The sequence below is a fragment of the Caretta caretta genome, chromosome 2 (assembly GCF_965140235.1).
Source record: "Caretta caretta isolate rCarCar2 chromosome 2, rCarCar1.hap1, whole genome shotgun sequence".
NCBI classification, from domain to species: domain Eukaryota; kingdom Metazoa; phylum Chordata; order Testudines; family Cheloniidae; genus Caretta; species Caretta caretta.
The window spans coordinates 262,481,849-262,508,224 of record NC_134207.1 but is presented as its reverse complement, the minus strand read 5'-3'; the positions used below and the strand labels follow the sequence as shown (position 1 = coordinate 262,508,224).

The following is a 26,376-nucleotide window of genomic DNA, read 5'->3' as shown; positions in this document are numbered from 1 at the left end:
CTTCAGCCAAGCAACTAGTGTGTGATGAATCAGAAAGTGTAAGTGCCGCGCTGCACATTCATAACCTTGTGCTAGAAGACAGTAGTGAATACATTTGTGAAAACAGAGACCGTCAAGCAACAGCACTTTCTACTGTGACTGATCTGAAGCAGGAAACCCCACCAGATGTTTCCTCTTTCCTCTTCCACAGTCAACACTAACAGAAACTTTGGATGCCACCTACTTTTCACTAATTCACTTTGCAATCTGAAATCACTGTTTCGGACAGAGGCTGTGTGGGAATCTTCAGTGGGACTCTTTTATTTATCTGCTCACCTTTCTCTCTGTGTATGCTTTGCAGTGTTTGCTACGTTAGTACATCTTCATGTCTGATAAAAATGTGTCCATCTTCCTATAAGGAGAAGGGATCCTTGACTGGGAAAACTAATGTGTCAGCTATTGTTTGTCATGCTGTTTGTCCTATCCTTGTGTTCTCTTTCTGTATGTATTATTTTACCTTGCTAGTTCTCTTTTTTTATATGGCAGTGGGCTAGCTCTGAACACCTGTCCGGAGTGTAGTCCAACTTCTCACATCCCTGACTGACATCTGCAAAATGTGGTACTAGAGAAAGGATACCTTTAACTAACCGCAGTGACAAAAATGGTATAAAACAGTTCCCCTCTTCTGTGTATTCAGTAGTTCACAGCATGAGGCAGGCATGCAAATAGCGTTACAGGGGAGTTGAAGGTGTCCAGTTTCTCTCACGATTGGGCCCGTAGAGAGTCTCCACATAACGAGAGGCCAAGATCTCATGCTATTAAGTGTTTAAACCATTTAAATAATATTTGTGGTGTTATTAATAATATATTGCACTGACAGCTGGAGATGGATTATTAGAATCTAAGCACTTTTTCATCCTGGCATTCTGTGATTCTACATCTTACGTGAAAGGGCTCATGTGGGATGAAGCAAAAAGGGGAAAAGTGATTTCCAGGCACTCTTGTTTTCTTCAATGGTCACACTCTGCAATTCTACATTTTTAGCTCTGCCAGTTCGTTTCAAACGAGAACTCCAGAATGAGGAAGCTAAAGAAGGAAATCAAGTCAAACTGACCTGTGAGCTGAGCAAACCTGACATCCCAGTGAAATGGACAAAGGGAGATACAGTTCTACAACCCAGTGACAAGTATGAGTTAAAGCAACACGGCACTGTTGCAGAGCTCATTATTCAAGATGCCAAATCAATAGATGCTGGAGACTATAGCTGCAGCACTGGAGAACAAAAGACAACTGCTCGGGTGAAAGTAAATGGTAGGCAGAGCTGGTAGATTTCAATTTATTTTACTTATGCAGTACTTAATACGTGTGCTATAATTTAACGGCAGTTCTTCATTATAGAGGGGCCAGTTATGGGTCCATAGTTAAGGTTTAACAATAATATATGTACTCAGTAATATCTGTATTGCTTTAGTGCAGTTTCACATTACACTAAAGCAATGTGGGTGATTTATCCCCTGTTGTCCAGTCCCAGCTTCTGGCATTTGGAAGTTTAGGGACACCTAGAGCATAGGGTTGCATCCCTGACCATCTTGGCCAATAGCCATTGATGGACCTATCCTCCGTGAACTTATCTAATTCTTTTTGGAACCCAGGTATACTTTTGGCCTTCACAACATCCCCTGGCAATGAGTTCCACAGGTTGACTGTGCATTGTGCAAAGAAGTTCTTCCTTTTGTTTGTTTTGTACAACTGAAAGGAATTTGCACTTGTTTCACACCCAAATACACCACACTGCCAGTCACAAGTCCAATAATAATAATAATAATAATACTTCCTCTTAGTTTCAAACATACTGGCCATCTTTCTTGACTGCTGTTGAAAGGGTAGACCATATCAGAGCATTGTCATATAGGAGTGGTGGACATGGTCTGTACACAATATTGATCACCTCTGGTTGTATATTTTAGCTCTGCCAGTCCTTTTTAAACAAAACCTGCAGAACACAGAAATGGAAGAGGGGAGCACCGTAGCTTTGCACTGTGAGATCACTAAACCCGATGCCCGAGTGGTGTGGAAGAAGGGAGGAGCCATACTCCAGGAGAGTGCCAAGTATGAGCTGAAGCAGAAGGGTTGTGTGGCAGAGCTGCTCATTCACAATGCAGAGCTGGAGGATGCTGGAAGATACACCTGTGATACTGGAGACCAGCAGACGACTGCTCAAGTCAAAATCCACGGTAGAGGTTTTTTCATCACTTTCTGTTGTTGTTGTTAATCATGTTTATTATGGTAATGCCTAGGCGCTGACTAAAATGGGCACCATTGTGCAAGCTGCTGAACAAACACAGAGGGGCCAATAGACCCTGCCCCAAAGAGCTGATAGTTTAGATAGAGAAGACTGATGACGGGTTGGGGGTAAGGATGTAATACATGAGCAGAGCAATCGGTGGCAAACATCGTGTTAGTTCCAAGGTTTTCTGGGAGGGATGTGAGAGGTTAGTTGGCAGCTTTAAAAATACAAAGACAAAAGAAGGGAGAGGGAATATTGAAGGGAAGGGGATGGTTGGGCAAGGAAGGAAAGAGGGAGACTATGAGGAGCAGATGTGGAGTGATGCTGAGGTGAGGAGTCCGTGAGAGAGGGCTGGAGCAAACCGCCAATCAGCACAAGGCAGCAAATGTCCAGTCAAACCTGTAAAAAGTATTTTGATGACATCGCCAGTGTTCAAAGTCCCCGGCTTAAACAGCTTCTGCAGAGGCTCTCAAGAGTCCTAACAGGTTGAGTCTCTGGCGAACTCCTTCCTGCAATTTCTCTCACCAAAGCCACATATCTGGAGGGAGGAGGGCCACTGTATAGGGTCTTAATGGGCCCCAGAGCAGGGGTCCTTCCCTGCACAGTTCGGGATCTGGAGGTCAGGTGGAGGGTCTGAGGGAGAGGCAGCCCAGGCTGGTCCTGCTTTTCTGTTGTGTTCTCTAGGTAACCCTCCTATCCAGGAATATCAGTCAAATGATCTTTTGTTGACGACATAATATCTGTCAATGGCTTTGAAATAATTATAGCAGTAAAACCTCTTTTCTGCTCTGGAGTAAGGCACTAGGCTGAACTCGACAGTCTAGCTGAAAGGCCCTGTGGGGCAAGATGTCTGATTTTAAAGAACAGGGAGTTTTTGCAGGGAGTTAAAAAGCAGGTTCTTTGGCAGAGTAACTGCTTGGCAACAGTTATTTTAAATTGTGTTTAATTCTTTCCCCGCCCCCCAAAAATTAACTGTGTGCGAATGAATATGCCAATTTATCAGCTCTGGAGACAGACCCCGCCATTTATCCAGGCATTTCCTTACGTCCCAGCTCACTTTCCCGTTTTATTTAGCCTTTCGCCCATGCCATCCTTGTCAATATCCTTATAAAGTCATGGCACTGAAAGAGAGTCATGTAACTGTTCCTTGTCTCAGTCTACGCCATATACAGTGCAACCATATTACGTGGATGCACATCATATAAATGCCTGCTTCCTCCTTCAGCCCTGCCTGCACTCATCAAAGAAGGACTGAAGAACTTGGAAGCCACAGAAGGTGGAACAGCCACTCTGCGCTGTGAGCTGAGCAAAGCCGCTCCAGTGCAGTGGAAGAAGGGGCCCAAGGGGCTCAGGCCAAGTGGCAAATACAGAATGAGACAAGAAGGCACCATTGCTGAGCTGGTCATCCATGATCTAGATCTGAAGGATGCTGGAGATTACACATGTGTGTTTGGAGATCAAAAAACCACAGCAACCTTAACAGTGAATGGTAAAAAGTCATAAAAAAATGACACTCCTGAGATTTCCCCCCCCCTTTTACCTATTTCCGAACAAAATTTACCTGTGTCCTACTTGTCTTCTCTTTGTTCTTCTTGGCACATCATGCTGTGCCTCCTATGTCCATTTGTCCTCTACCCTGACAGAATTCAGTGCATGTATGTGCAGTATAAAGTCTTCTAAAGAATGCTAACCAGGCAAAGAGCATGCGTGTGTATTTTACTGAATTGGTCCTGAAGCATGAGACCCCTTGGGCAATTATCAACCTCTCTGTTAAGGGGATTAAGTACAGTCAATCACTTCCATGATAGTACAGTCAATCACTTCCTCTGTTGACTGTCACAAAAGTCTTGCTTTACTGGGGACTTAGTTTTCAGGTGGCTTCTTCTCTGGGTTTCAGTTGTTTGCAGCTAGACAAATGGTAGATCATGCTTGGTTTAAGAGTGTTGTGGTGAGGCCCATGGCATTAAAAAATAAATTACAGTTCACTCATTGTCCGAGGAAGACACTTCACAGTTCCAAGTTTGTGGCATTTGTATGAAATATTTGTTTGTTTTGTGTCTCTCAGCCCTACCCACACGTTTCAAAAAGGAACTGAAGAATGAGGAGGCCACTGAGAGTGGAACAGCCACACTGCACTGTGAGCTGACCAAGGCTGTTGACTCAGTTGAGTGGTTGAAGGATCAAAAGGTGCTGAAACCAAGTGGCAAATACAGGATGAGGCAGGAAGGCCGCTTTGCTGAGATGATTATCCAAGACCTAGATTTGGCGGATGCTGGAGATTACACTTGTGTGTGTGGCGACCAGAGGACAACAGCTGCTTTAACAGTGAATGGTAAATGTGCCCAAAATTAAATAGGTTGTTTTATATTTATCTCCTCTATGGAACTCAAGATGTTGGCATTCAGCATTCACACTGATCCATGGCTGCTCCTCTGATCCCTTGTTCGCTGCAGTTTTGGAAAGAGGACTCATATCCTCAGTTTTGTGGTGACACTGGGTCACCTTGATAAAGAACATTCCCCCGTGTGGTATTGGTTTGCCACAGTCCAGCTATGTTCCCTCATTTCTTTTCCTTCTTTATGCACAACTTATTCTCATCCTTATTGCTACAAGCTGTCTCCATTCTAAGAATGATGCACATGTATTTAACTGTATATTTTACTTAGTTTCTTTCTTTTAGGGCTTTGAAATGTGTGATTGGAAAAAAATGGGTTATCACAAAAAAAACAAAAAAATCCTACTCACTGCATTCTGGTTCTGATACAGTCTCTGTCTATATTGCATTCTTCAGCCTTGCCTGCATTTTTCCAAGAAGAACTGAATAACAAGGAAGTTTCAGAGGGTGAGACAGTCACTCTGCACTGTAAATTGAGCAAGCCCGCCCCAGTGGAGTGGAAGAAGGGACAAAAGGTTCTCAGACCAAGTGAAAAATGCAAAATAAGACAGGAGGGTCCCTTTGCTGAACTGTTGATCCTTGATCTGGATTTGATGGATGCTGGAGATTACACTTGTGTGTGTGGAGAACAGCAGACTACAGCGACCTTGACAGTGAATGGTAAAAAGAAACACGCAGCAGATGTCCCAGATAAAATGATATAACTCTATAATTTCCTCCCCTTTAAAATTCCTTTTCCAATATAATGTTTTATCCTCACCTTCATTCCACCCCCGGTATCCCTGTGTATTTAATTTCTTTATCTTTCTTTGCATTCTCCCTCTTGAGAGCTGCATGTAATTGCATTCATAGGCATTATATGTGCAAATATCAAAGGTAGTACAGACACCTAAATGTTTCTTTTCCCCAACTCAAATACAAATTCAGTCTAGTTTTTTAGTCTATATATGTGGTGGTTTGAAAGTTTTTCCTTAGGGATTGTGTTATAAAATGGGACTATATTATCTCACTTCAGATTACGTGGAATGTTGGGTCTGTGTTCCTACGGTGACCAGATGGTAATCATCATCTTATGCCATTACATAGAGGATAGTTTAGTGAAAATGATCAATTTTTTTTTATGCTATTGTAGATTCTGTCACTTATTTTGAATTGTTTCTTGGCCCCTCTAAAATATTTTAGTGCTGCAAAAAGTTGACACCATGGTTTCTAGTTATGTTCCCTTCTAAAGAGTTCTATTTTAGAGAGAACACAGACACTAATCTGCATGGGTATTATTTATGTCAAGGGAAAACATTTTGGGCCTGATATTGAAAAGCAGTCTCTGATTATACTCCTGTGATTTTGCTGAGACAAATACTAATGGTTATGTAGCATTTTGATATATAATCACCTGATTTTTATCAACCGATCAGATTGATAGATGTTGAAATGCTATAAAATAACCCTACGCAATTGAGGGCACAAAATCAGAAGCCCGACTGAGACCTTTTTCTTTAAAAAAAACAAACAGTCTTTGGGGCTACAGTGACAGCATTGATTTAGATAACTAACAGAGGAGAGCATTTGTAGTTCTGAGTTTCTCCGCTCTGATACCCTTCTGTCCATATCACATTCATTCTGCAGTTCTGCCTATACTTTTCACCAAAGAACTGAAGAATCAAGAAGCTACAGAAGGTGAAAGTGCCATTCTGCACTGCGAGCTAAACAAGGTTGCTCCTACCGTGGAGTGGAAGAAGGGACACAAGATCCTCAAACTGAGTGACAAGTATAAAATGAGACGGGAAGGTGTTGTTGTTGAGTTGATAATCCAAGACCTAGAAGTGACAGATGCTGGAAATTATACCTGTGTGTGTGGAGACCAACAGACCATGGCGGCTGTAACTGTAAATGGTAAAAGAAGAAGCATGCTAAAAATAATTCCATTTTCCCCTCCATTGCTTTGGATAGACTCACTCCTTTCCTGATGTAACCTATAGGCCTTTTTCATCCCTCGCTAAGGTCCTGATCCAAAGCTCATAGAAGTCAAAGAAAAGGTGCTCACTGACTTCAGTCAGGTTTGGATCAAGCTCTTACACAGACACAAAACAGTGAAAATAGATAAGAATCGGACAAACCCATAAGAATGGGACCCTGCATAGCCAGAACTGCTGCTGCTTTTCTGTTTCCAGGCCATTGTTTCTTCACTGGAAGTTTCTTTGTTGGAGTTACTGTTCTCCTCATGCTCCCAATAAGCTGTTAGCTTAGTAAGGCCTATAGCCTGACTCATATTTAGGCTTTACAACAAACCGAAAAGTTACATCACTGCATCCCATTCTGTCCTTAAGAAAAATTGATTCTTTCCCTGTGCTCCAGCTTTGAGACAGAAAAGTGATTACGTACAGTCCTGTATGTAAAGGGCATTGCTGTAGAGTTCCCATGCTCTCACAATGAGAGCGGGTCAAAACTTTTCATGTGGAAAGTTTTCCCACTGAAAAATATAGTTTTGCTGAAACAGACATTTATTTTTATGGGGAATAAGGTCAAATCAGGTGAAATTTTTTTTTGTTTCCTTCAGGATATTTCTAAACAAAATTTCCTTTTCAAATTAACATTTCAAAATGAGGCTTTGTTTTGTTTTGACGTAGAATGTCATTTCGTTTTGTGTAGAAATCTCAGGTTGAAACAAGAAAAAATTCATTTTGAAACTTCTCATGGGAAAACCAAAATGTTTCAACTGAAAAGTTTTGAATGAAGATTTTTTCATTTGAAATTTCACGGGGGAAAATATGGTTTTTTGACCTGCTCTTCTGATCCTCTTGTCCACTTCCTTCTGTAATGATTTGTGACGATTGTGAGGCTTCTGCTCCTTTCTACAAATACTGCATTTCTGGGCATGGGGGTTATCTGATTATCTATTTTTTTCTCATATTGATTATATGAGAGCAGTGAAGTTGATCTAATGACAGCTGATGGTCCAGTTCTGATAACTCAGGAGGAATTAACTGGAAAATGAGGGGAACATTTAGTTTTTACTTTTCCCATTTTTAAATCCAACTGTCCTTATTGCTGTCCCTCAGTCCTGCCTGCATTTTTCAAGGAGGGATTGAAGAATAAGGAAGCCTCAGAAGGTGCAACAGCCACTCTGCACTGTGAGCTGAGCAAAGTCCCTGTCCTCGTGGAGTGGAAGAAGGGGCAAAAAACGCTCAAACCCAGTGAAAAGTACAGAATGCGACAGGAAGGTGCCATTGCAGAGCTGTTGATCCGTGACCTGGATGTACAAGATACAGATGATTATACCTGTGTGTGTGGAGACCAGAAGACCTCTGCTGTCTTGACAGTCCATGGTAAACAAAAATTCCACCTTACAAGAGAAATATTCCAGAGAGCTTCACTCCCTTTGGAATTCTCTTCCTGACCTGTTTTACTGTTAGTTTTCACCTTTCCTTTTTTTTCTTTCTATAGTGCCCATCTGTATTTCATTTCACCTCACCTTGTCTCTTGGTATTAAAATAATCTTCCTTATTGTGAACTAAAAGGGGGTACAGATGCCTTCCTTTTCTAGATCCATTTTGTGTTTTTACAGAGTAAAAACTTTATCTGTACTTAGTAAGGCCAACATTTTCTAGGTCCCAAGAATGTACTTAGGCTTCTAAATAAAAGTGGCCTGATTTTCAGAGGATTTGAATACTCGCAACTCTGATTGAAGTCAATGGATTTCAGTGCCTGACTTGAGGAAACCATATCTGAAAATTTTGGCTTCCATTTGGTTATGGACTTTTTGGAGAAATCAGACCCTCAGGATTAAATGGTTCCCAGTATTTCTTGGGGGTAACAATGATATGTGCTAATGATGAAATTACAACATCCAATCTGATGGGTGCCGATGGTAATTTTATTGTTAGTTTTGCTGTCATGAGCCGTTGTCCTGGAGCTAGGAGTGCTGGGGGTACTGCCGCACCCCCTGGCTTGAAGTCAAAAGCCAAATACATGGTTTCCATAGTTTTCATCATCAGCACCCGCTCTATAAAGATTGTTCCAGCACCCCTGGTGGTGAGTGATACAAAACAGTCTTAATTACACTATCAGTGGTGTTAATTTATTTATAGTGCTGATCAATGGATAAATCTTAAGAGACCCTGTTCAGTTTAGGTAAATCTCAAAGTTCAGATGCTTTTGAAATCATAGTTCAACCTTTGCAGCACATCTATGTCCTGTCCCCTTTCCCTGCATTTTATTCCTTCCTTCTTTCTCCCAACCCAAACGCAGTCTTCTCTTTCACACCAAGCCCACGCTTCCTTTTCCTCACAAACGATCTTCTGCACATTTGTTTATAAGCCCATTAAAAACCTTATTACCGATTGTTTGAATACTTCTCAAGAAAGGTATTTTTGATACCGAACTGACAATTATCATGTTCTGGAAGTTATGTCTTAATGCCATACATATGCTTAGGCTGCTAAATCAATATCTAAAGAGACAAGGTGGGTGAGGTAATATTTTTTTATTGGGCCAACTTCTGTTGGTGAGAGAGATTCTGTGTAAGATTGAAAGCTAGTCTCTCTCAACAACAGAAATTGGTCCAATAAAAGATATTACCTCACCCACCTTCTCTCTCTAATATCCTGGGACCAACACAGCTACCACAACACTGCATAAATCAAGATCTAGTAATTTAAAAGAAAGGTATAAATTAAAGTCTGAGTTTATGGATTTTGATGCACTTTCTGTCCCTATTCCATCCCCCAGCTCTGCCTGCACTGTTCAAAAAGGAACTCAAAAATGAGGAAGCCACAGAAAGTGGGACAGCTACTCTCCACTGTGAGTTGACCAAAGCTTCTCCAGTGGAGTGGATGAAGGCTCAAAAGGTGCTCAAAGTTAGTGACAAATATAAAATGAGACAGAAGGATGCCATTGCTGAGCTGACAATCCATGACCTGGATGAACAGGATGCTGGAGATTACACTTGTGTGTGTGGAGACCAGAAGACCACTGCATCCTTGACAGTGCATGGTAAAACAAAAAATAATATGAGATTTTCTACAATGTCCTCTATGATTGCGATTAGGATCACAAACTGATCTTGATATCATCTGTCATTTTATATTGCTACTGTATTTATAACAACCACTATGAATTTTCTTCACTTTAAGTCCATAATTTGGGTTTGGTACAACGTTATGGAGGTTTTTCTGCTCCTTTTTGTCATGTTAATAGAATTTGGGGGTAAATAATTAAGTCATGGCAAAATTACATGCAACAGTTTGAGTTTTCCCCTTAATTCATTTCTTTAATCATATTACTGAGATTTCATTTATTTTAATAGGTAACTTGAGAGAAGATGAGTGGGAAACCAAGTTGACCCACAATAGCTTGCAATTTGAAATAGTACATTGGATACGTTTTAAATGCTAACCTAATAACAGCACAAGTTGACTAGGCGTACCTTCTTGAAAGTTCAGGGCAAGCTTTCTTCTATTGTATATGTCAGACGATGCCTCTCAGTCCTAACTTGCTACACTGCAGCTGTTCTAACACTGAGCTTGACTGTCTCAGGGAACAGACTGCCAGTTTGGTTGTAATGTGCTGAACTTCGTGCACTGGAAAAATGTCAACCAAGGACTCAGATGAGACCCATGAAATCATTTTAATTTGGTTTTTAGATACTGTATGTTGTAACCCAAATTACTAGAGACTGAAGATTAATACACTAATCTCCTGGAGCCACCCAGCTGCAATTAGTTCTTGAATTTTAATGCACTCTCTGTTCATCCTATGCTCCTCAGTCCTTCCTCCACGTTTTAAAAAAGAATTGAAGAATTTGGAAGCCAGAGAAGGTGAAGCAGCCATTCTGTGCTGTGAGCTGACCAAGGTCGCTGCCCCAGTGGAATGGAAGAAGGGGCCCAAAGTGCTGAAACCAAGTGACAAGTTTAGAATGAGACAGGAAGGCACCATTGCTGAGTTAGTGATCCATGATTTAGATCTGACAGATGCTGGAGATTATACATGCACGTATGGAGACCAAAAAACCACAGCTGCCTTAACAGTGAATGGTAAATAATATATCCCAAATTAAGTGCATAATTTTCTACTATCTGTTCTGTGAAAAATAATGGTATCATCAACTGGATTACAGCCCTACTTTCAGCCTGCGATAATTTAGTCTGTATATCTAAAAAGTTAAAATCCATGTGCTATAATTTTCTTAAATATTGCTGATGAATTTAGCAAAATTTTAGCGGAAATAGAAATAGACTGTTGGCATTGTTTGGACCAGATGTTGGTCATGCACTCATTGCAGAAATTTCCACAGAGAGTTGGGAAATACACCTCAATTTCAACGGCAAATCCTTCTGATTTTCATGTTCAATAGTAGGTGTTAAAACAGTAACGTTAATTTTATCACGATAAATGTTATGATGTTACATTCCAAGAACGGGGGATATCATGATAACAGCCAACACCATGATAAGAGACATATTTCCTTATCAATTTTGAACAGTGTATTAAATTTCCTTGGCAGGAAATATAATCGTTGCTACTCTCACTGGGAGGTCGGTAATGCGACATCCAGTGGCTAGTTGATGACACTGGTATGTTAGTGAATTTGCACAAAGCACGAAAACCACCAACACTTAACAGGAGCACCGTGTGAAGGTTGTTGTCTTGCTCTTTGAAACTTTCTTTAAATGGAAAATGAGGCAAACACCTGTATGCGACTGTGGTCACCAGGCATAAGCAATGGAGCACATCATATCTGAATGTCTCCTTCGTTCTTTTGCCAGGGGCCTGAAGGACATTCACCAGCACACTGCTGCAGCAATGTGCTGGCTATCAAATCTAGATATCAACGATTACAAATTTATACTTACCCAAGCCATACGAAAGAAGAAGAAGAATTTCCTTGGGGAGGTACTGACAGTCGTGTTATATTGAACTAGGCATATTGGAAGGACACATCTAAATGAGAAAGGACATGTCAGCCAGTGCCATTTCATTTGTGACTCTATTAGTTTATTTATTATTTGTATTACAATAGCTCCTAGAAACGTCAATCAGGTTTAGGAATCATTTGTTCTAGGCACGATACAAATACAGTAAAAAGGAGGTCCCTGCCCTGAAGGGGATCTGAAAGACGAGGATGGTTCTCTAGCTGTTTCATTCTGTGGGGCACCTTATAAAAAGAGAGATCTGCCTTAGGATAGGGTCTTTTCTGAACCTCCCAAGCCACCACTATGTGGTCCTCAGTAAGATTAATTCTGTTTCAGGGAAGGCTTTGCAGACCACTGGTGGTCCATGGATCACAATTTGATAATTCTGTGGGTTAGTGTGTTTGATGTCTGTGCCAGGTAGTTGCCGTAATGTGAATGTTCATGTACTCTGTCCATTCTGAACTCCTCAGCTCTGCCTGCACGCTTCAAGGAAGAAATGACAAATGAGGAAGCCACGGAAGGTGGGAGAGCCACCCTGCGCTGTCAGCTGACCAAGGTTGCTTCGGTGGAGTGGAAAAAGAAGCACAAGGCACTCAAACCAAGTGACAAATATACAATGAGGCAGGAAGGTGCCATTGCAGAACTAGTCATCCATGATGTAGAAGTCAAGGACTCTGGCGATTATACCTGTGTATGTGGAGACCAGAAGACAATGGCAGCTTTGATAGTGCATGGTAAAAAAAAATAATCAGAATTTTCTTTTTAAACTTGTGATTTTTCTACCATCCCCTTTGGAAAACTCAATACTGACAGCCACTAAGCTCCCGTTCTCATCTTACCATAATCGGACTCTTCTATAATACATTTTCCTTCCTTTTTCCTGATCTCCATCTAACTCACTGGAGCCCTACTTCTTGTACTAGCTCTTAACACCCTTTGTGTTTTTCTATTTTCCATCTAATCTGTGCATGTTTCGTGCTTACATTATACTTCTTCTGGAAGGATTTCACTTACTTGCATTGTTTTTGTGTTGCTTGTTTCAGAATGAGCCAGGAGAGAAGGTGGGGCTGGAATTTTTATATTTCTTAAATGAGAAGAGAGGTCTTTGGTTATAATTTAACATTTGGCTGACAGTTTTAAGGGCTCAGGATAGTAATACTGCAAGCAAGCGATGGTTCTGTGCAGTCTTTCTTACAATTCTAACAATACATCCTGCATATTTGTCTACTTATTTGGCCCACATCTCCTCAGTATCTGAGACATTATTCAGGTTTATCTGCACAATCTCCCTGTCAGGTAGGGAAGTATTATCATCGTGCCCATGGGGCACTTGTCCAAGGTCACAAAGAAATTCTGTTCTAGAACCAGGAACTGAATTCAGATCTCCTGAATCTCTGTTCTTGCCTGACTCTCCTCCTTCCATCATCGTCCTGACCAACAAGACATTTGCTCTTCCAGCCTTGAACCTCTTATGAGGTGACCAATTCCGTAATGAGTGGAAGAATATTTAGACATGGACAGAAGCTTGTGACCATCAATTTAATTTATTTGTCATCTCTGGAGGTTGTGAGAATGTTCCCTCACTCTTTGTTCCTTAGCCCTACCGGTACTTTTCCAAGAAGAATTAAGAAATGAAGAAGCCACAGAAGGTGGTGCAGCCACTCTGCGCTGTGAGCTGACCAAGGCTGCCCCAGTGGAGTGGAAGAAGGGACACAAGGTGCTCAAGCCAAGTGACAAATACAAAATGAGGCAGAAGGATACCACTGCAGAGCTGGAGATCCACAATCTAGATGACAATGATGCTGGTGATTATACCTGTGTGTGTGGAGATCAGCAGAGCACAGCTGTCTTAGCAGTACATGGTAATTACAAGTATCATAATGAAGTTAATAATTTTCTAATAACTTTAATAATTTTCAGGTTCATCCAGTGGATTCAAACATCTGTCCTTGTGTAATTTGTCATTTCTGTACTTTTTCCTTTATTATATTTGTTGCATATAGGAGTCATAGTAATTAATTTGTTTTTTGTTGAGCCTCCCTCCCCGGAACCCCAACTCCATAATACAATATCTGTGTTAACAGCCTGATCCAGTTACCACTCATTACAGAATAAGTGTGGGTTACACTCTGTCTATTTCTCCCTCTGTGGTCCCTCTCTGACTCCAGGAACTGCAGCCTCTGCTTTGTGATTCAGCTGTCCAGCCAGGTCACTGTGTGGTTTTCCCTTCTGGGGATGCGTGTCAAAGTCCCTGCTCACTTGCAATCTCAGGCAGTCCTCCCATTCTCTGCTCCAGGTGCCACTCCCTCTGTGGCTGGTGAGGGAACCAAGGTCCACCCTCTACTCCGGGTTCCAGCTCAGGGACCCTCTAAGCAGCATCCAAAGTGTGATTCCTTCCTGCACCTTGCTGCTTTTCTCTGAGCCTCTTCCTTTCCTCCTGGCCCTCCCCACTCCCTGGGGTTTGCCAGCCTCTCAACTCCTTCCTCCCAAGGTGTAACCAGCAGGCATTTGTCATCCCCACCCCCCTGCCACCCAGCACACCTCCCTTCTCCCAGGGAGTGACTGCAGACTACCTCCCTGCAGCCCCCTCTGCTTCCAAGTTCCTGTCTTTCTATAAATCCCTCCCATTCCCACACAGTCGAGATTCCCCTAATTAGGGCTTTCCTCCCAGGCCTAATGCTCCCAGATTGCAGCCTAACTGGCTGATTGGACCTACTTGGCCCAATTCAGCTCTTGCAGCACCAGTGTGGGGAGTATACCCCATCACATGCCCTAAGACAGCTCTCTCTTTTTATCACCTTCTTCCAGCCTGTGATGTTTTCTACCCCCCTTTCTTCCACCTATTCTCTGGTGGTTGTGCTCAGAGCTCCATTTTAATGTTCTGTCTTTTACATCCTCCAGCTCTGCCTGCGCTCTTCAAAGAAGAACTGAAGAACGAGGAAGTTACAGAAGGTGGAACAGCCACTCTGCGCTGTGCGCTGACCAAAGCCACTCAAGTAGAGTGGATGAAAGGGGACAGTTTGCTCAAAGCGAGTGACAAATACAAAATGAGACAGGAGGGCACTGTTGTTAAACTGATTATTCATGATCTAGAACTGAAGGATGCTGGAGATTATACCTGTGTGTGTGGAGACCAGAAGACAGCTGCTGGCTTGATAGTGCATGGTAAAGCAAAAAATCAAAATTCAATTGCCTACCACCCCATCTGCTATAATTTTTACCTGCATCTGTGTCTGGGGCTTTTTTTTTTTTTTTTTTAGTAGTTGATTGTTTATATGCATTTATAATTTTTGTGTTACTTTGCTCTTTATCGCTTGTCTTATTTCTTGGAATTTCATTGGGTGCATTAACAGTCCTGAAATATATTGTGAGGAAAGGAAGCTGATTGCAAAGAGTTCTCACCTTCCTTTGTTCATGCTGCTTTTCTTGTTTCCTCTTTACAGTGTAATTTTTGTCCATTTTCCCCCAATCACACCAGCCACCTGGCACTTACAGTGTTTAATGTACTGTCCATCCATTCTGTGATCCTCAGCTCTGCCTGCGCTTTTCAAAGAAGAACTGAAGAACTTGGAAGTCACAGAAGGCAAAACAGCCACTCTGCATTGTGAGCTGAACAAGCCTGCTTCAGTGGAGTGGAAGAAAGGGCACAAGATACTCAAGGCGAGTGAAAAATACAGCATGAGACAGGATAGTGTCACTGCTGAGCTGGAGATCCATGATCTAGGTCTGCAGGATGCAGGAGATTACACATGCATGTGTGGCGACCAGCAGACCACAGCTACGTTGATAGTAAATGGTAAATAATATATTCCAAATTAACGCTTAATACTCTACCATTTGTTCCTGTGAAACTTATTATTGTTCCACAGAAGATTCACCTAATTCTCTTGGGCTCTTATTAATTTGTGTATAGCTGAAGAAGGAGAACTTCTTGTTTCCATATGACTTAGATGGTAAATTTAAAAAAGTATTCAATATTCGTGATCATCCAGTGTGGAGACTGGCTGGATTGAATGTAGATGTGGAGCAGGGCACAGGCTCAGCATGGATTCACCAAGGGAAGGTCATGCCTGACTAATCTAATCGCCTTCTATGATGAGATTACTGGTTCTGTGGATGAAGGGAAAGCAGTGGATGTATTGTTTCTTGACTTTAGCAAAGCTTTTGACATGGTCTCCCACAGTATTCTTGTCAGCAAGTTAAAGAAGTATGGGCTGGATGAATGCACTATAAGGTGGGTAGAAAGTTGGCTAGATTGTCGGGCTCAATGGGTAGTGATCAATGGCTCCATGTCTAGTTGGCAGCCGGTGTCAAGTGGAGTGCCCCAGGGGTCGGTCCTGGGGCCAGTTTTGTTCAATATCTTCATAAATGATCTGGAGGATGGTGTGGATTGCACTCTCAGCAAATTTGCAGATGATACTAAACTAGGAGGAGTGGTAGATACACTGGAGGGCAGGGATAGGATACAGAGGGACCTAGACAAATTGGAGGATTGGGCCAAAAGAAATCTGATGAGGTTCAATAAGGATAAGTGCAGAGTCCTGCACTTAGGACGGAAGAACCCAATGCACAGCTACAGACTAGGGACCGAATGGCTAGGCAGCAGTTCTGCGGAAAAGGACCTAGGGGTGACAGTGGATGAGAAGCTGGATATGAGTCAGCAGTGTGCCCTTGTTGCCAAGAAGGCCAATGGCATTTTGGGATGTATAAGTAGGGGCATAGCAAGCAGATCGAGGGAAGTGATCGTTCCCCTCTAGTCGACATTGGTGAGGCCTCATCTGGAGTACTGTGTCCAGTTTTGGGCCCCACACTACAAGAAGGATGTGGATAAATTGGAGAGAGTCTAGCGAAGGGCAACAAAAATGATTAGGGGTCTGGAACACATGACTTATGGGGAGAGGCTGAGGGAACTGGGATTGTTTAGTTTGCAGAAGAGAAGAATGAGGGGGGATTTGATAGCTGCTTTCAACTACCTGAGAGGTGGTTCCAGAGAGGATGGTTCGAGACTATTCTCAGTGGTAGAAGAGGACAGGATAAGGAGTAATGGTCTAAAGTTGCAGTGGGGGAGGTTTAGGTTGGATATTAGGAAAAACTTTTTCACTAAGAGGGTGGTGAAACACTGGAATGCATTACCTAGGGAGGTGGTAGAATCTCCTTCCTTAGAAGTTTTTAAGGTCAGGCTTGACAAAGCCCTGGCTGGGATGATTTAATTGGGGATTGGTCCTGCTTTGAGCAGGGGGTTGGACTAGATGACCTCCTGAGGTCCCTTCCAACCCTGATATTCTATGATTCTATGTTATATACACTTCCCCACACACTTTTTACAATCCACCTCAAACCAAGCTGATCCATTGTATGTTGAGCTTCCTCTGTGCCATGATTGTCATATGAACTTTATTTTCCAGGACATAATGATATTGACCACAATCTGACTGGCCAGAGTGAAATCCAAACTAACCAGATTTGATCCTAAGTTATGAGAGGTGAAAGGCTACAGAATTAGTTCATGGTACCAGCCACTTACCACAGACTTTTCAGTTTTAATGCATTGTCTGTTTACCTCATATTCCCCAGCCCTGCCTGTACTTTTCAAGCAAGAACTAAAGAATGAGGAAGTTGCAGAAGGCGGATCAGTCACTCTGCGCTGCGAACTAACCAAAGCTGCTCCTGTGGAGTGGAAAATAGGGCACATTGTGGTCAAAACAAGTGACAAATATAAAATGAGACAGCAGGGTGCCATTGCAGAGTTGGTTATCCATGATGTAGAACTGAAGGATGCTAGAGATTATACCTGTGTGTCTGGGGATCAGAAGACAACAGCTGCTTTAACAGTACATGGTAAAAAAAAAAACCTGTCAATATTCAATACTAATATGAATACTAATTTTCTAGTATCACTCCTGAAACTCAAACTGTCAGACACTGGAATCATATAATGACTCGATATTAATTTGCAATTTCTCTGTTGCTTCTTCCATCCTACTTACTATTCATTTCTTTGTACGGGATAATACTTTGGGTCAGAATTCCTGGGCATTGCCAACCCACCCCTCAACAAGGAGAAAGTAAAGGAAGTTCCTTTCAGTTTTTCTCAAGCTCTTTCATCTTGTGTATTTTTCTCATTTTCCTCCACCTCCATTTCATCAGCTGACCCCAGCCAATTGTGATTCTTCCATAAGTGTTAACATCTGGTCTATTGTGCCCTCAGCTCTACCTGCATGTTTCAAAAAAGAATTGAGGAACAAGGAAGCTACAGAAGGTGAAGCTGTCATTCTTCGCGGTGAGCTGACCAAAGCTGCTCAGGTGGAGTGGAAGAAAGGGCAAAAGGTGCTCAAAGCCAGTGAGAAATACAAAATGAGACAAGAAGGTGCCATAGCAGAGCTGGTGATCCACAATCTAGATTTGAAGGATACTGATGATTATACCTGTGTGTGTGGAGACCAGCAGACCACAGCTACCTTAACAATAAATGGTAAAAATAAACTGTCAGCTAATATACTATCAGCGATTATGCTGTTTTATTCTGCTGCCTCCTTAGAAACAAATTTGGAAATGAATCCTTGCTCTGTGTACACATTTCCTTAATCTGTTGTACTTCTGTCCACCTCATTCATTGCAACTCCTTTTGTTTGGAATAACTTTCCTAGGCTCTGAAGACATGGAGGTTGTTTATACAAAAAATCCTATCCTATCCCATCTTGCTTTATGTGACACATCCTAATGCTCCCTGTCCTTCCCTAAAGCATGGGTTTTTCCTTTCTTCTGACTCCTCCTTTTCTGGGCAGTATTCTTTCCCTGTCCTCCTTTCGTAGTCAACACTCATGATGCACGAGGCAGATTTGGGTGAAATTTGCATCATAAAAATTAGTTTAGCACTAGGGTTTTGTTCCTGTAGCCATTGTTTGTGTCTCATATGGATGTTTTTATTTTGGGATATGATTTCTGAGGAGATAAGTGAGAAGCCAACATTCTCTGGTCATGTTTTTGAGGCTTTCCCGTAGGCCTCAATTTAAAGTCAGAAGTGTGTGATTTATGTTTTGCCATCTAGTTGCTTTCATTATTTTAGCTTGTAAGTTGTCTGAGAACTTATCGGTGGACCAGCCTCCAAGAGATCATGTCCATATAGATAGAATAGTAATCTATCTAGCAGCGTAAATTGTCAATTCCATTAATGTAGGCACTACATCTTATTTGTAATGCTGAGATACTAGCCCCTGCGGTTAATCGGGGACAACAGTCATGAATATGTTATCAGACATTGTTTAGAGGAGATTGTTTTCTTTAGAGGGTGGGTGAGACGTATCAAGGCAGATATCTGAAGCAGATAAATGAGGAATGCGTAAAGAGAAAAGTCATATCCTGGGGAAGGAGGACAAGTTAGGGTTAAAAGTTCTGTGGAGTTTGGATTACTTCTCCGCTCATGGTGAGCCCGTTGGCCCTGAATGCATTTTTAAAAGAAGAACTAAAGAATGAAGAGAAAACCAAAGCAAGGAACCATGCCTCACAGTCAGCTGACCAAGGCAGCTCTAGTGGAGTGGAAAAAGGGGGCAGAAGGAATTGAAAGCAAGTGAGAAATACAAAATGAGACAGAAGGAGGCCATTAAGACAGCTAATGATCTCCAATCTAGGTGGAGGATACAAAGATTATGGTCTTAATGCTCCCCTTGCTGACATGAAAGATAGGTCCATCAATGGCTATTAGCCAAGATGGTCAGGGATGCAACCCCATATTCTGGATGTACCTAGCCTCTGATTGCCGGAAGCTGGGAGTGGATGACTGAGGATGGATCACTCAATGATCGCCTTTTCTGTTCATTCCCTCTTAAGCATCTGCATTGGCCACTTGTTGGAAGACAGGATACTGGCCTGACCCAGTATGGCCGTTCTTATGTTATGTAAGTCAGGAGTAAAACTACTGAGGTCAGTAACGTTTCACAAATGTAAAACCAAACAAAACAATACAAGAATTCAGACATACATTTCAATTGGGATATAATATCACTTTTCACTTCTCTTCTGTTTCTCCGTTTCTCTCAAGCCCTATCCTCCTTCACTCTTTTCTGCTTTCCCCTCCACCTCCTTTTTTTCAACTACAGCAGCTAATTGCATCAGTTTGTAACACACTGTATATATTGCATCCTTCAGCTCTGCCTCCATCTTTCAAAGAAGAAATGTGCAATGAGGAAGCCACAGAAGGTGGAACAGTCACTCTGCACTGTGAGCTGACCAAGGTTGCTGCCCCAGTGGAGTGGAAGAAGGGGCACAGAGTGCTCAAACCGAGTGACAAGTACACAATGAGACAGGAAGGTTGCATTGTGGAGCTGGTGGTCCATGGTTTAGACCTGAAGGATGCTGGAGTTTACACCTGTGTGTGTGGAAACCAGAAGACCACAGCCGCCTTAACAGTGCATGGTAAAATAAATAGCTATGAGACACCACATGTATGCATTTTTATTTACTGTCTTATTATGACAGCAGTATTATTCCATTGCAAGCTCTTCCTTAGCTGGATTTTATTAGCTTGTTGTGTTCTTTTCCCATGGTTTTAGTTTGTCTTTTTACATGCCCTTACAATTTGCTTGCCTTACTCTTCCTATGGTTTATAATGGGGAAAAGAATTGTCTATATGCAAATGTTCTTAGCTACCTTTTCTCCTTCCATTTTACTTTATATCCTTCTTAAGGTCCTTGTCCAATTCCCACTGAAGCCAATGGGCGGCTTTCCATTGCATTCTATGGACATTGGACCAGGCCTTCATACTGTAGGATTCAACTTTCTCCCCAACACACCAGCCATCTGCCAGTGTGAACTTTCATGCATTCTCCATTCATTTTGTATTCTTCAGCCCTGCCTCCACTGTTCAAAGAAGAACTGAAGAGCTTGGAAGCTACAGAAAACGGAGCAGCCACTCTGCGCTGTGAGCTGACCAAGGCTGCTCCAGTGGAGTGGAAGAAAGGGCACAAAGTGCTCAAAGCCAGTGAGAAATACAAAATGAGACAAGAAGGTGCTATTGCAGAGCTGGCTATCTGCACTCTGGAGGTGAAGGACACCGGAGATTATACCTGCGTGTGTGGAGACCAGCAGACCACAGCTACCTTAACAGTAAATGGTAAAAATAAACTGTCAGCTAATATACTATCAGTGATTATTCTGTTTTATTCTGCTGCCTCCTTTGCGACAAAATTGGAAATAAATCCTTGCTCTGTGTTCACATTTCCTTAATCTGTTTCACTGCTCTCCACCTCATTTACTGCAACTCCTTTTGTTTGGAATAACATTCCTTGGCTCTGAAGACATGGAGGTTGTTTATACATGTCTCTATCCTATCCTGTCTCATTGTGCTTTATCCGACCACATCCTAATGCTCCCTGTCCTTGCCTGAAACATGGATTTTATCCTTTCTTCTGACTTCTTTTCTGGGCCACGTTCTTTTCCTGTCCTCCTTCCTTAGTTAACAGTTGTTATGCATGGGGCGGGTTTGACTGAAATTTGCACTACGGTTTGTTTCTATAGACCTTGTTTGTGTCTCCTGTGGGTGTTTTTATTTTGGGGTAAGATTCCTGAGAAGATAAGTGAGAAGCCAACATTCTCTGGGCATGTTTTAGAGGCTTTCCCATGCACCTCGATTTAAAACCAGAAGTGTGTGATTTATGTTTTGCTGTCTAGTTTCTTTCATTATTTTAGCTTGTAAGTTGTCTGAAAACTTATCGGTGGACCAGCCTCCAAGAGATCATGTCCATATAGATAGAATAAGATTACATCTAGCAGTGTAAGTTGTCAATAGGCACTACATCTCATTTGTAATGTTCTTGTGAGAGGTGAGGTTATTCATCAGGGACAGTAAGTAAAAACATGGTCAAACAGAACCAGGAGTTGCTTTCTTTTAAGGATTGGTGTGTCAGTCATATCAAAGCAGATATTAGAACAAGATAAATGAGAAATGTCTGAATGGAAATAGCATGAGAAAGGAGGGTTCAAACTCTGGAATTTTGATGCCCACTTTGTCCATGTTGCATCCCTCAGCCTTGCCAGCACTTTTTAAAGAAGAACTAAAGAATGTGGAAGCTAAAGAAGGTGGAAATGCCACTCTGCACTGTGAGCTGACCAAGGCTGTTCCAGTAGAGTGGAAGAAAGGGCACAAGGTACTCAAAGCAAGTGAGAAATACAAAATGAGCCTGGAAGGTGCCATTGCAGAGCTGGTTGTCCATGATCTAGATGAGAAGGATACAGGAAATTATACTTGTGTGTGTGGAGAACATCAGACCACGGCTGCTTTAACAGTACATGGTAATAATATTTTGTCATGAACTATGTCTAATTTTTCTTATCACCTGCATCCTTGGTAGGAAAACTTGGCTCTGTGTCCACATTTCCTTTATCTGTCATGTCTGCTTCATTCACTGCAGCTCCATTTTTTTAGAATAACATTCCTTAGCTTTGATAAACTGGAGGCTACCTGTATAGAAAAATCCCATTCTGCATCCTCATGAACATCTAACACATCCAATTTCTGCCATTTCCTTTCCTAAAACACAACTCTGACAATTCTTTTGTCTTCCTTTTCTGGCATTTTCTTTCCCCGTCTGTCTACTATTTGTATAGGAAAATAAATACTACTCTGATCACAAGAATAATTTAGACAAAACATCTACTGTAAGAACTGTTTTGCACTAGGGTTCTGTTCCTGCAGCCATTGTCCATTCAGATGGCTTTGCTTTGAAGTCTGATTTTCTGAGGAGATAATGATGATTTCTTGATATGATCTTATTCTGTTTTCACACTAATATAAAAATCAGGGGTCACATGGTTGAAGTTGGTACCTCAGTTTCAAACTAGTTTAAGTGGGAAATACATCACATCCAAGGAGTTTGGATTTAGGCCCATAGTTTGGACATGGGATTCAAATTTGGAATTTTGGTCTGACCCAACCTTTACATTTTAATGTTTTGTTTCTTTTCCAATTTGAGACTGTGCCCATTACAACTTGAAAGTTGAGATACTAATCCATGTAGTTAATCGGAGACAATAGTCATGAAAATGTTATCAGACATTGTTTAGAGGGGATTGTTATCTTTAGAGGGTGGGTGAGATGTATCAAGACAGATATCTGAAGCAGATAAATGAGGAATGTGTAAACACAAAAATCATATCCTGGGGAAGGAGGACAAGTTAGGGTTAAAAGTTCTGTGGAGTTTGGATTACTCCTCTGCTCATGGTGAGCCCATCAGCCCTGAATGCATTTTTAAAAGAAGAACTAAAAAATGAAGAGAAAACCAAAGCAAGGAACCATGCCTCACTGTTAGCTAACCAAAGCAGCTCTAGTGGAGTAGAAGAAGGGGGCAGAAGGAACTAAAAGCAAGCGAGAAATACAAATGAAACAGAAGGGGGCCATTACAGAGCTAATTGTCTCGGATCCAGGTGGAGGATACCAAAGATTATGGTCTTAATGTTCCCCCTCCTGACATGAAAGATAGGTCCATCAATGGCTATTAGCCAAGATGGTCAGGGATGCAACCCCATATTCTGGATGTACCTAGCCTCTGATTGCAGAAGCTGGGAGTGGATGACTGGGGATGGATCACTCAATGATTGCTTTTTCTGTTCATTCCCTCTTAAGCACCTGCATTGGCCACTGTTGGAAGACAGTATGGCTGTTCTTATGTTATGTAAGTCAGGAGTAAATCTATTGAGGTCAGTGACGTTTCACTAGTGTAAAATCAGACTAAACAGTACAAGAATTCAGACATACATTTCAATTGGGATATAATATCACTTTTTACTTCTCTGCTGTTTCTCTGTTCCTCTCAAGCCCTCTCCTCCTTCACTCTTTTCTGCTTTCCCCTCCACCTCCTGTTTTTTCAACTACAGCAGCTAATTGCCATCAGTTTGTAATGCAGTGTATATATTGCATCCTTCAGCTCTGCCTCCATCTTTCAAAGAAGAAATGTGCAATGAGGAAGCCACAGAAGGTGAAACAGTCACCCTGCACTGTGAGCTGACCAAGGTCGCTGCCCCAGTGGAGTGGAAGAAGGGTCACAATGTGATCAGACCGAATGACAAGTACACAATGAGACAGGAAGGTTGCATTGTGGAGCTGGTGGTCCATGGTTTGGATCTGAAGGATGCTGGAGATTACACCTGTGTGTGTAGAGACCAGGAGACCACAGCTGCCTTAACAGTGCATGGTAAAAAGGAAAACAAAATAATTTCTGAAGTATTTTTAATACCAGCTTTGCTTATTGAAATAATGGCATGGGATGCAAAGCTTGTTATTAAGGCTTGTACTCATACAGTAATGCTCCAGCACGCAACAACTATAAGGCTGGGGGACTCTGTTTAAAATAGCTCTCAATAATACTGTGCTAGAGTCCTCATGCATTTTAAACTGAGAAGATGTCTTAAGAGAAGGGATTAAAAGTCTCCTAAAATGAAAGAAGGATATGACTCATCATCCTTTTTAATTCTGAAAGTGACATGTTTTTATCTCTGTACATTATCTGGGCATCCTATATAAGTGCCTCTTGCAATTTCCCTGCGTCCCCTTCTGCTCTTTTAGGAATACTGCTTCTTATTGTTGTTATGTGAGAGGTGTGGTTTTATGCAAATTTTTGGCTGAATCCTGCATCCTTTGCTAGCTACCTTGAGATTCATTAAGAAGACTAGTATGAGCAAAGCCTTTGACCAATATTCCTTTCTGGTGTGCTGTATTCTGTACTTCCAGCCTGGGATGTATGTTTGTGACTCAGGTTCTCCTCCATTTACTTTGAATTGACCCTTGGTGTACTATAGTAATTTTTATTATGGACAGTCTTTTGTGATGGATCATGTTTGCAATTTAGGAGATATTAAACAGATCTAGAGCAATTCATTGTACAAGTACATCACACAAACCAAAAAACGCAGCCCAGGTGAACTGAATTGTTCACTGAGCTTCACAAACTCTTTGGCAAAACTGGGCCAAGTTTCAGACAAGCTTGCATCAGTTTTGGGCCAGGAATACAATTAAATCCGCAAGGGGAGCACAAGAGCATAGCCCAAATGGCCTAACAGAGTGGCCATGCAGCAAAAGGGAATTGCAACACAGAATCCTGTGCAGGCCCCAAGATGGGCCATGTAACTCTAATTTTGTCCGTAAAACCCTCCTTTAGGAAAAAATATTGAAATGCTTACTCCTTATTGCAGATGTTCCGATCAACTCTTCAGCCCCAAGAACTTTTCCAAGACCATGGGGCGGACCCAGCACATTTGTTACTTTTGTATCAATAAAAGCCTCCTGCCCCCTGTAGGTCCTGGTTCATGTTAAGAATGAGCAAAATACATAGCAAGAGCTGCTTCCTGAAATAGATACCTTCTGGTTCTGAAAATATGCACATTACCTCTTTGGGATCTACTACTGTAGATTCCTGAGGTCTTGACACACCAAAATAGTTCATTGTAGAGGGTTACAGAGTTCAAACTCTTTCTACATTGTCTCTCCCCCAAGAAAGCCCAGTTGTGGTATGATGCACGTCATGTTTTTATTTCATAGCCCTACCAGCACTTTTTAAACATGAGCTTCGGGATGAGGAGGCAGAAGAAGGTGGCACAGTCGCACTGCAGTGTGAGCTTACCAAACCTACTGCTCCTGTAGAGTGGAGGAAAGGAGCTACAATTCTCTACCCTGGACTGAAATATGAGATGAAGCGACAAGGGCCCATTGCTGAGCTGGTCATTCATGACTTAAAACTGGACGATACAGGAAAATATACCTGTGACTCTGGGGATCAACAGACAACAGCTGCAGTGACCATACATGGTAGGCAGAACATTGCAACACTGGCCACATAAATGTGCTATGAAATAAGGTCCTTCTAATTTTGCTTTAGTTGCCTTGCTGCTGGTCCTCTATTCCAGTGTATGTTCTGCTGTGCTCTTGGTGTATTCATAGATTCATAGATACCAAAGTCAGAAGGGACCATTGTGATCATCGAGTCCGACCTCCTGCACAACGCAGGCCACAGAATCTCACCCACCCACTCCTGCCTATTCCACTGAAATCTGAATGGATTGTTCCCACAGATCTGGCACATGTGCCAGTCTTGGGGGTGAGGGGGTTGCCTGGCATACCTGAAATGTTTATGCAGCAGCAAAGCAGTTAAACAATCTGGTGATGTAAAGGTACTGGTGCACCCAAGCCGTCTGAGTGAGTGAAGTTGACAGCAAATGAGAATTTGGTGAGCTCTTCTATAATGGCATTATAGCTACTGCTGTTTGTGGGGGTGACCCCATATTTAAAATGTTTCTCACGCTGAATGCTCCCAAGTGGATTTTTGTAACCCAAGCTGAAGTCCGTGGAGTTTCACTCATAATTAATTTGGTCCAACTTCAGATGTCGTCTGAATCCATAGGGCAGGGAATGACCACTACTAGTGAAATGGGTAAAAGTGCCATGTTTATGGGTTTGTGAAAATTGAAAGGTTTTTTTTAATTTTATTTTTGCTTCAAATTACTTTATGCAAATGAAAGGCAGTTTATGTGGCAGAATTAGCTGACTTTTCATCATGAGCAGCTGTTTTTTTTTATGGCGACAGGAAAATTTATTTGCAAAAATTGTTGGCCTTTTCAGCTCAAGAAGATTTTGCCCAGAAGGGAAAAGCTCTATCTGGTGAAAGAAACTTTGCTGTCAATCAAATATTGACTATAGCTACCGTATAACTTAAGTGTTGATGAGAGAAAACCCAAAGATGAGTTATTTGTTGCTGAATTCCCTTTTCTTTTTCGAGCTGTTCTTTTTATTTTTTCATTAATAATAAGTGATAGGACAG

The 26,376-nt window shown here is 41.8% G+C and overlaps 1 protein-coding gene across 6 annotated transcripts in view; it reads left to right on the top strand.

Moving 5' to 3' along the window:
* The window catches only part of OBSCN (obscurin, cytoskeletal calmodulin and titin-interacting RhoGEF), a 315,598-nt gene that overhangs the window by 133,178 nt on the left and 156,044 nt on the right, over positions 1-26,376 (top strand). For 5 of the 6 annotated variants that reach the window (XM_075126054.1, XM_075126053.1, XM_075126051.1 and 2 more), the window contains 20 exons: positions 1,024-1,290; positions 1,947-2,213; positions 3,492-3,755; positions 4,332-4,598; positions 5,058-5,321; positions 6,288-6,554; positions 7,721-7,987; positions 9,390-9,653; positions 10,427-10,693; positions 12,043-12,306; positions 13,171-13,434; positions 14,474-14,737; positions 15,105-15,368; positions 17,147-17,410; positions 17,781-18,044; positions 19,718-19,984; positions 20,418-20,681; positions 21,596-21,859; positions 23,491-23,757; positions 25,101-25,367. In XM_075126054.1, the coding sequence (XP_074982155.1) occupies positions 1,024-1,290; positions 1,947-2,213; positions 3,492-3,755; positions 4,332-4,598; positions 5,058-5,321; positions 6,288-6,554; positions 7,721-7,987; positions 9,390-9,653; positions 10,427-10,693; positions 12,043-12,306; positions 13,171-13,434; positions 14,474-14,737; positions 15,105-15,368; positions 17,147-17,410; positions 17,781-18,044; positions 19,718-19,984; positions 20,418-20,681; positions 21,596-21,859; positions 23,491-23,757; positions 25,101-25,367 (5,307 nt within the window). The remainder of the gene's footprint in view (positions 1-1,023; positions 1,291-1,946; positions 2,214-3,491; positions 3,756-4,331; positions 4,599-5,057; positions 5,322-6,287; positions 6,555-7,720; positions 7,988-9,389; positions 9,654-10,426; positions 10,694-12,042; positions 12,307-13,170; positions 13,435-14,473; positions 14,738-15,104; positions 15,369-17,146; positions 17,411-17,780; positions 18,045-19,717; positions 19,985-20,417; positions 20,682-21,595; positions 21,860-23,490; positions 23,758-25,100; positions 25,368-26,376) is intronic. The other variant, XM_075126052.1, reaches the window with a different exon arrangement.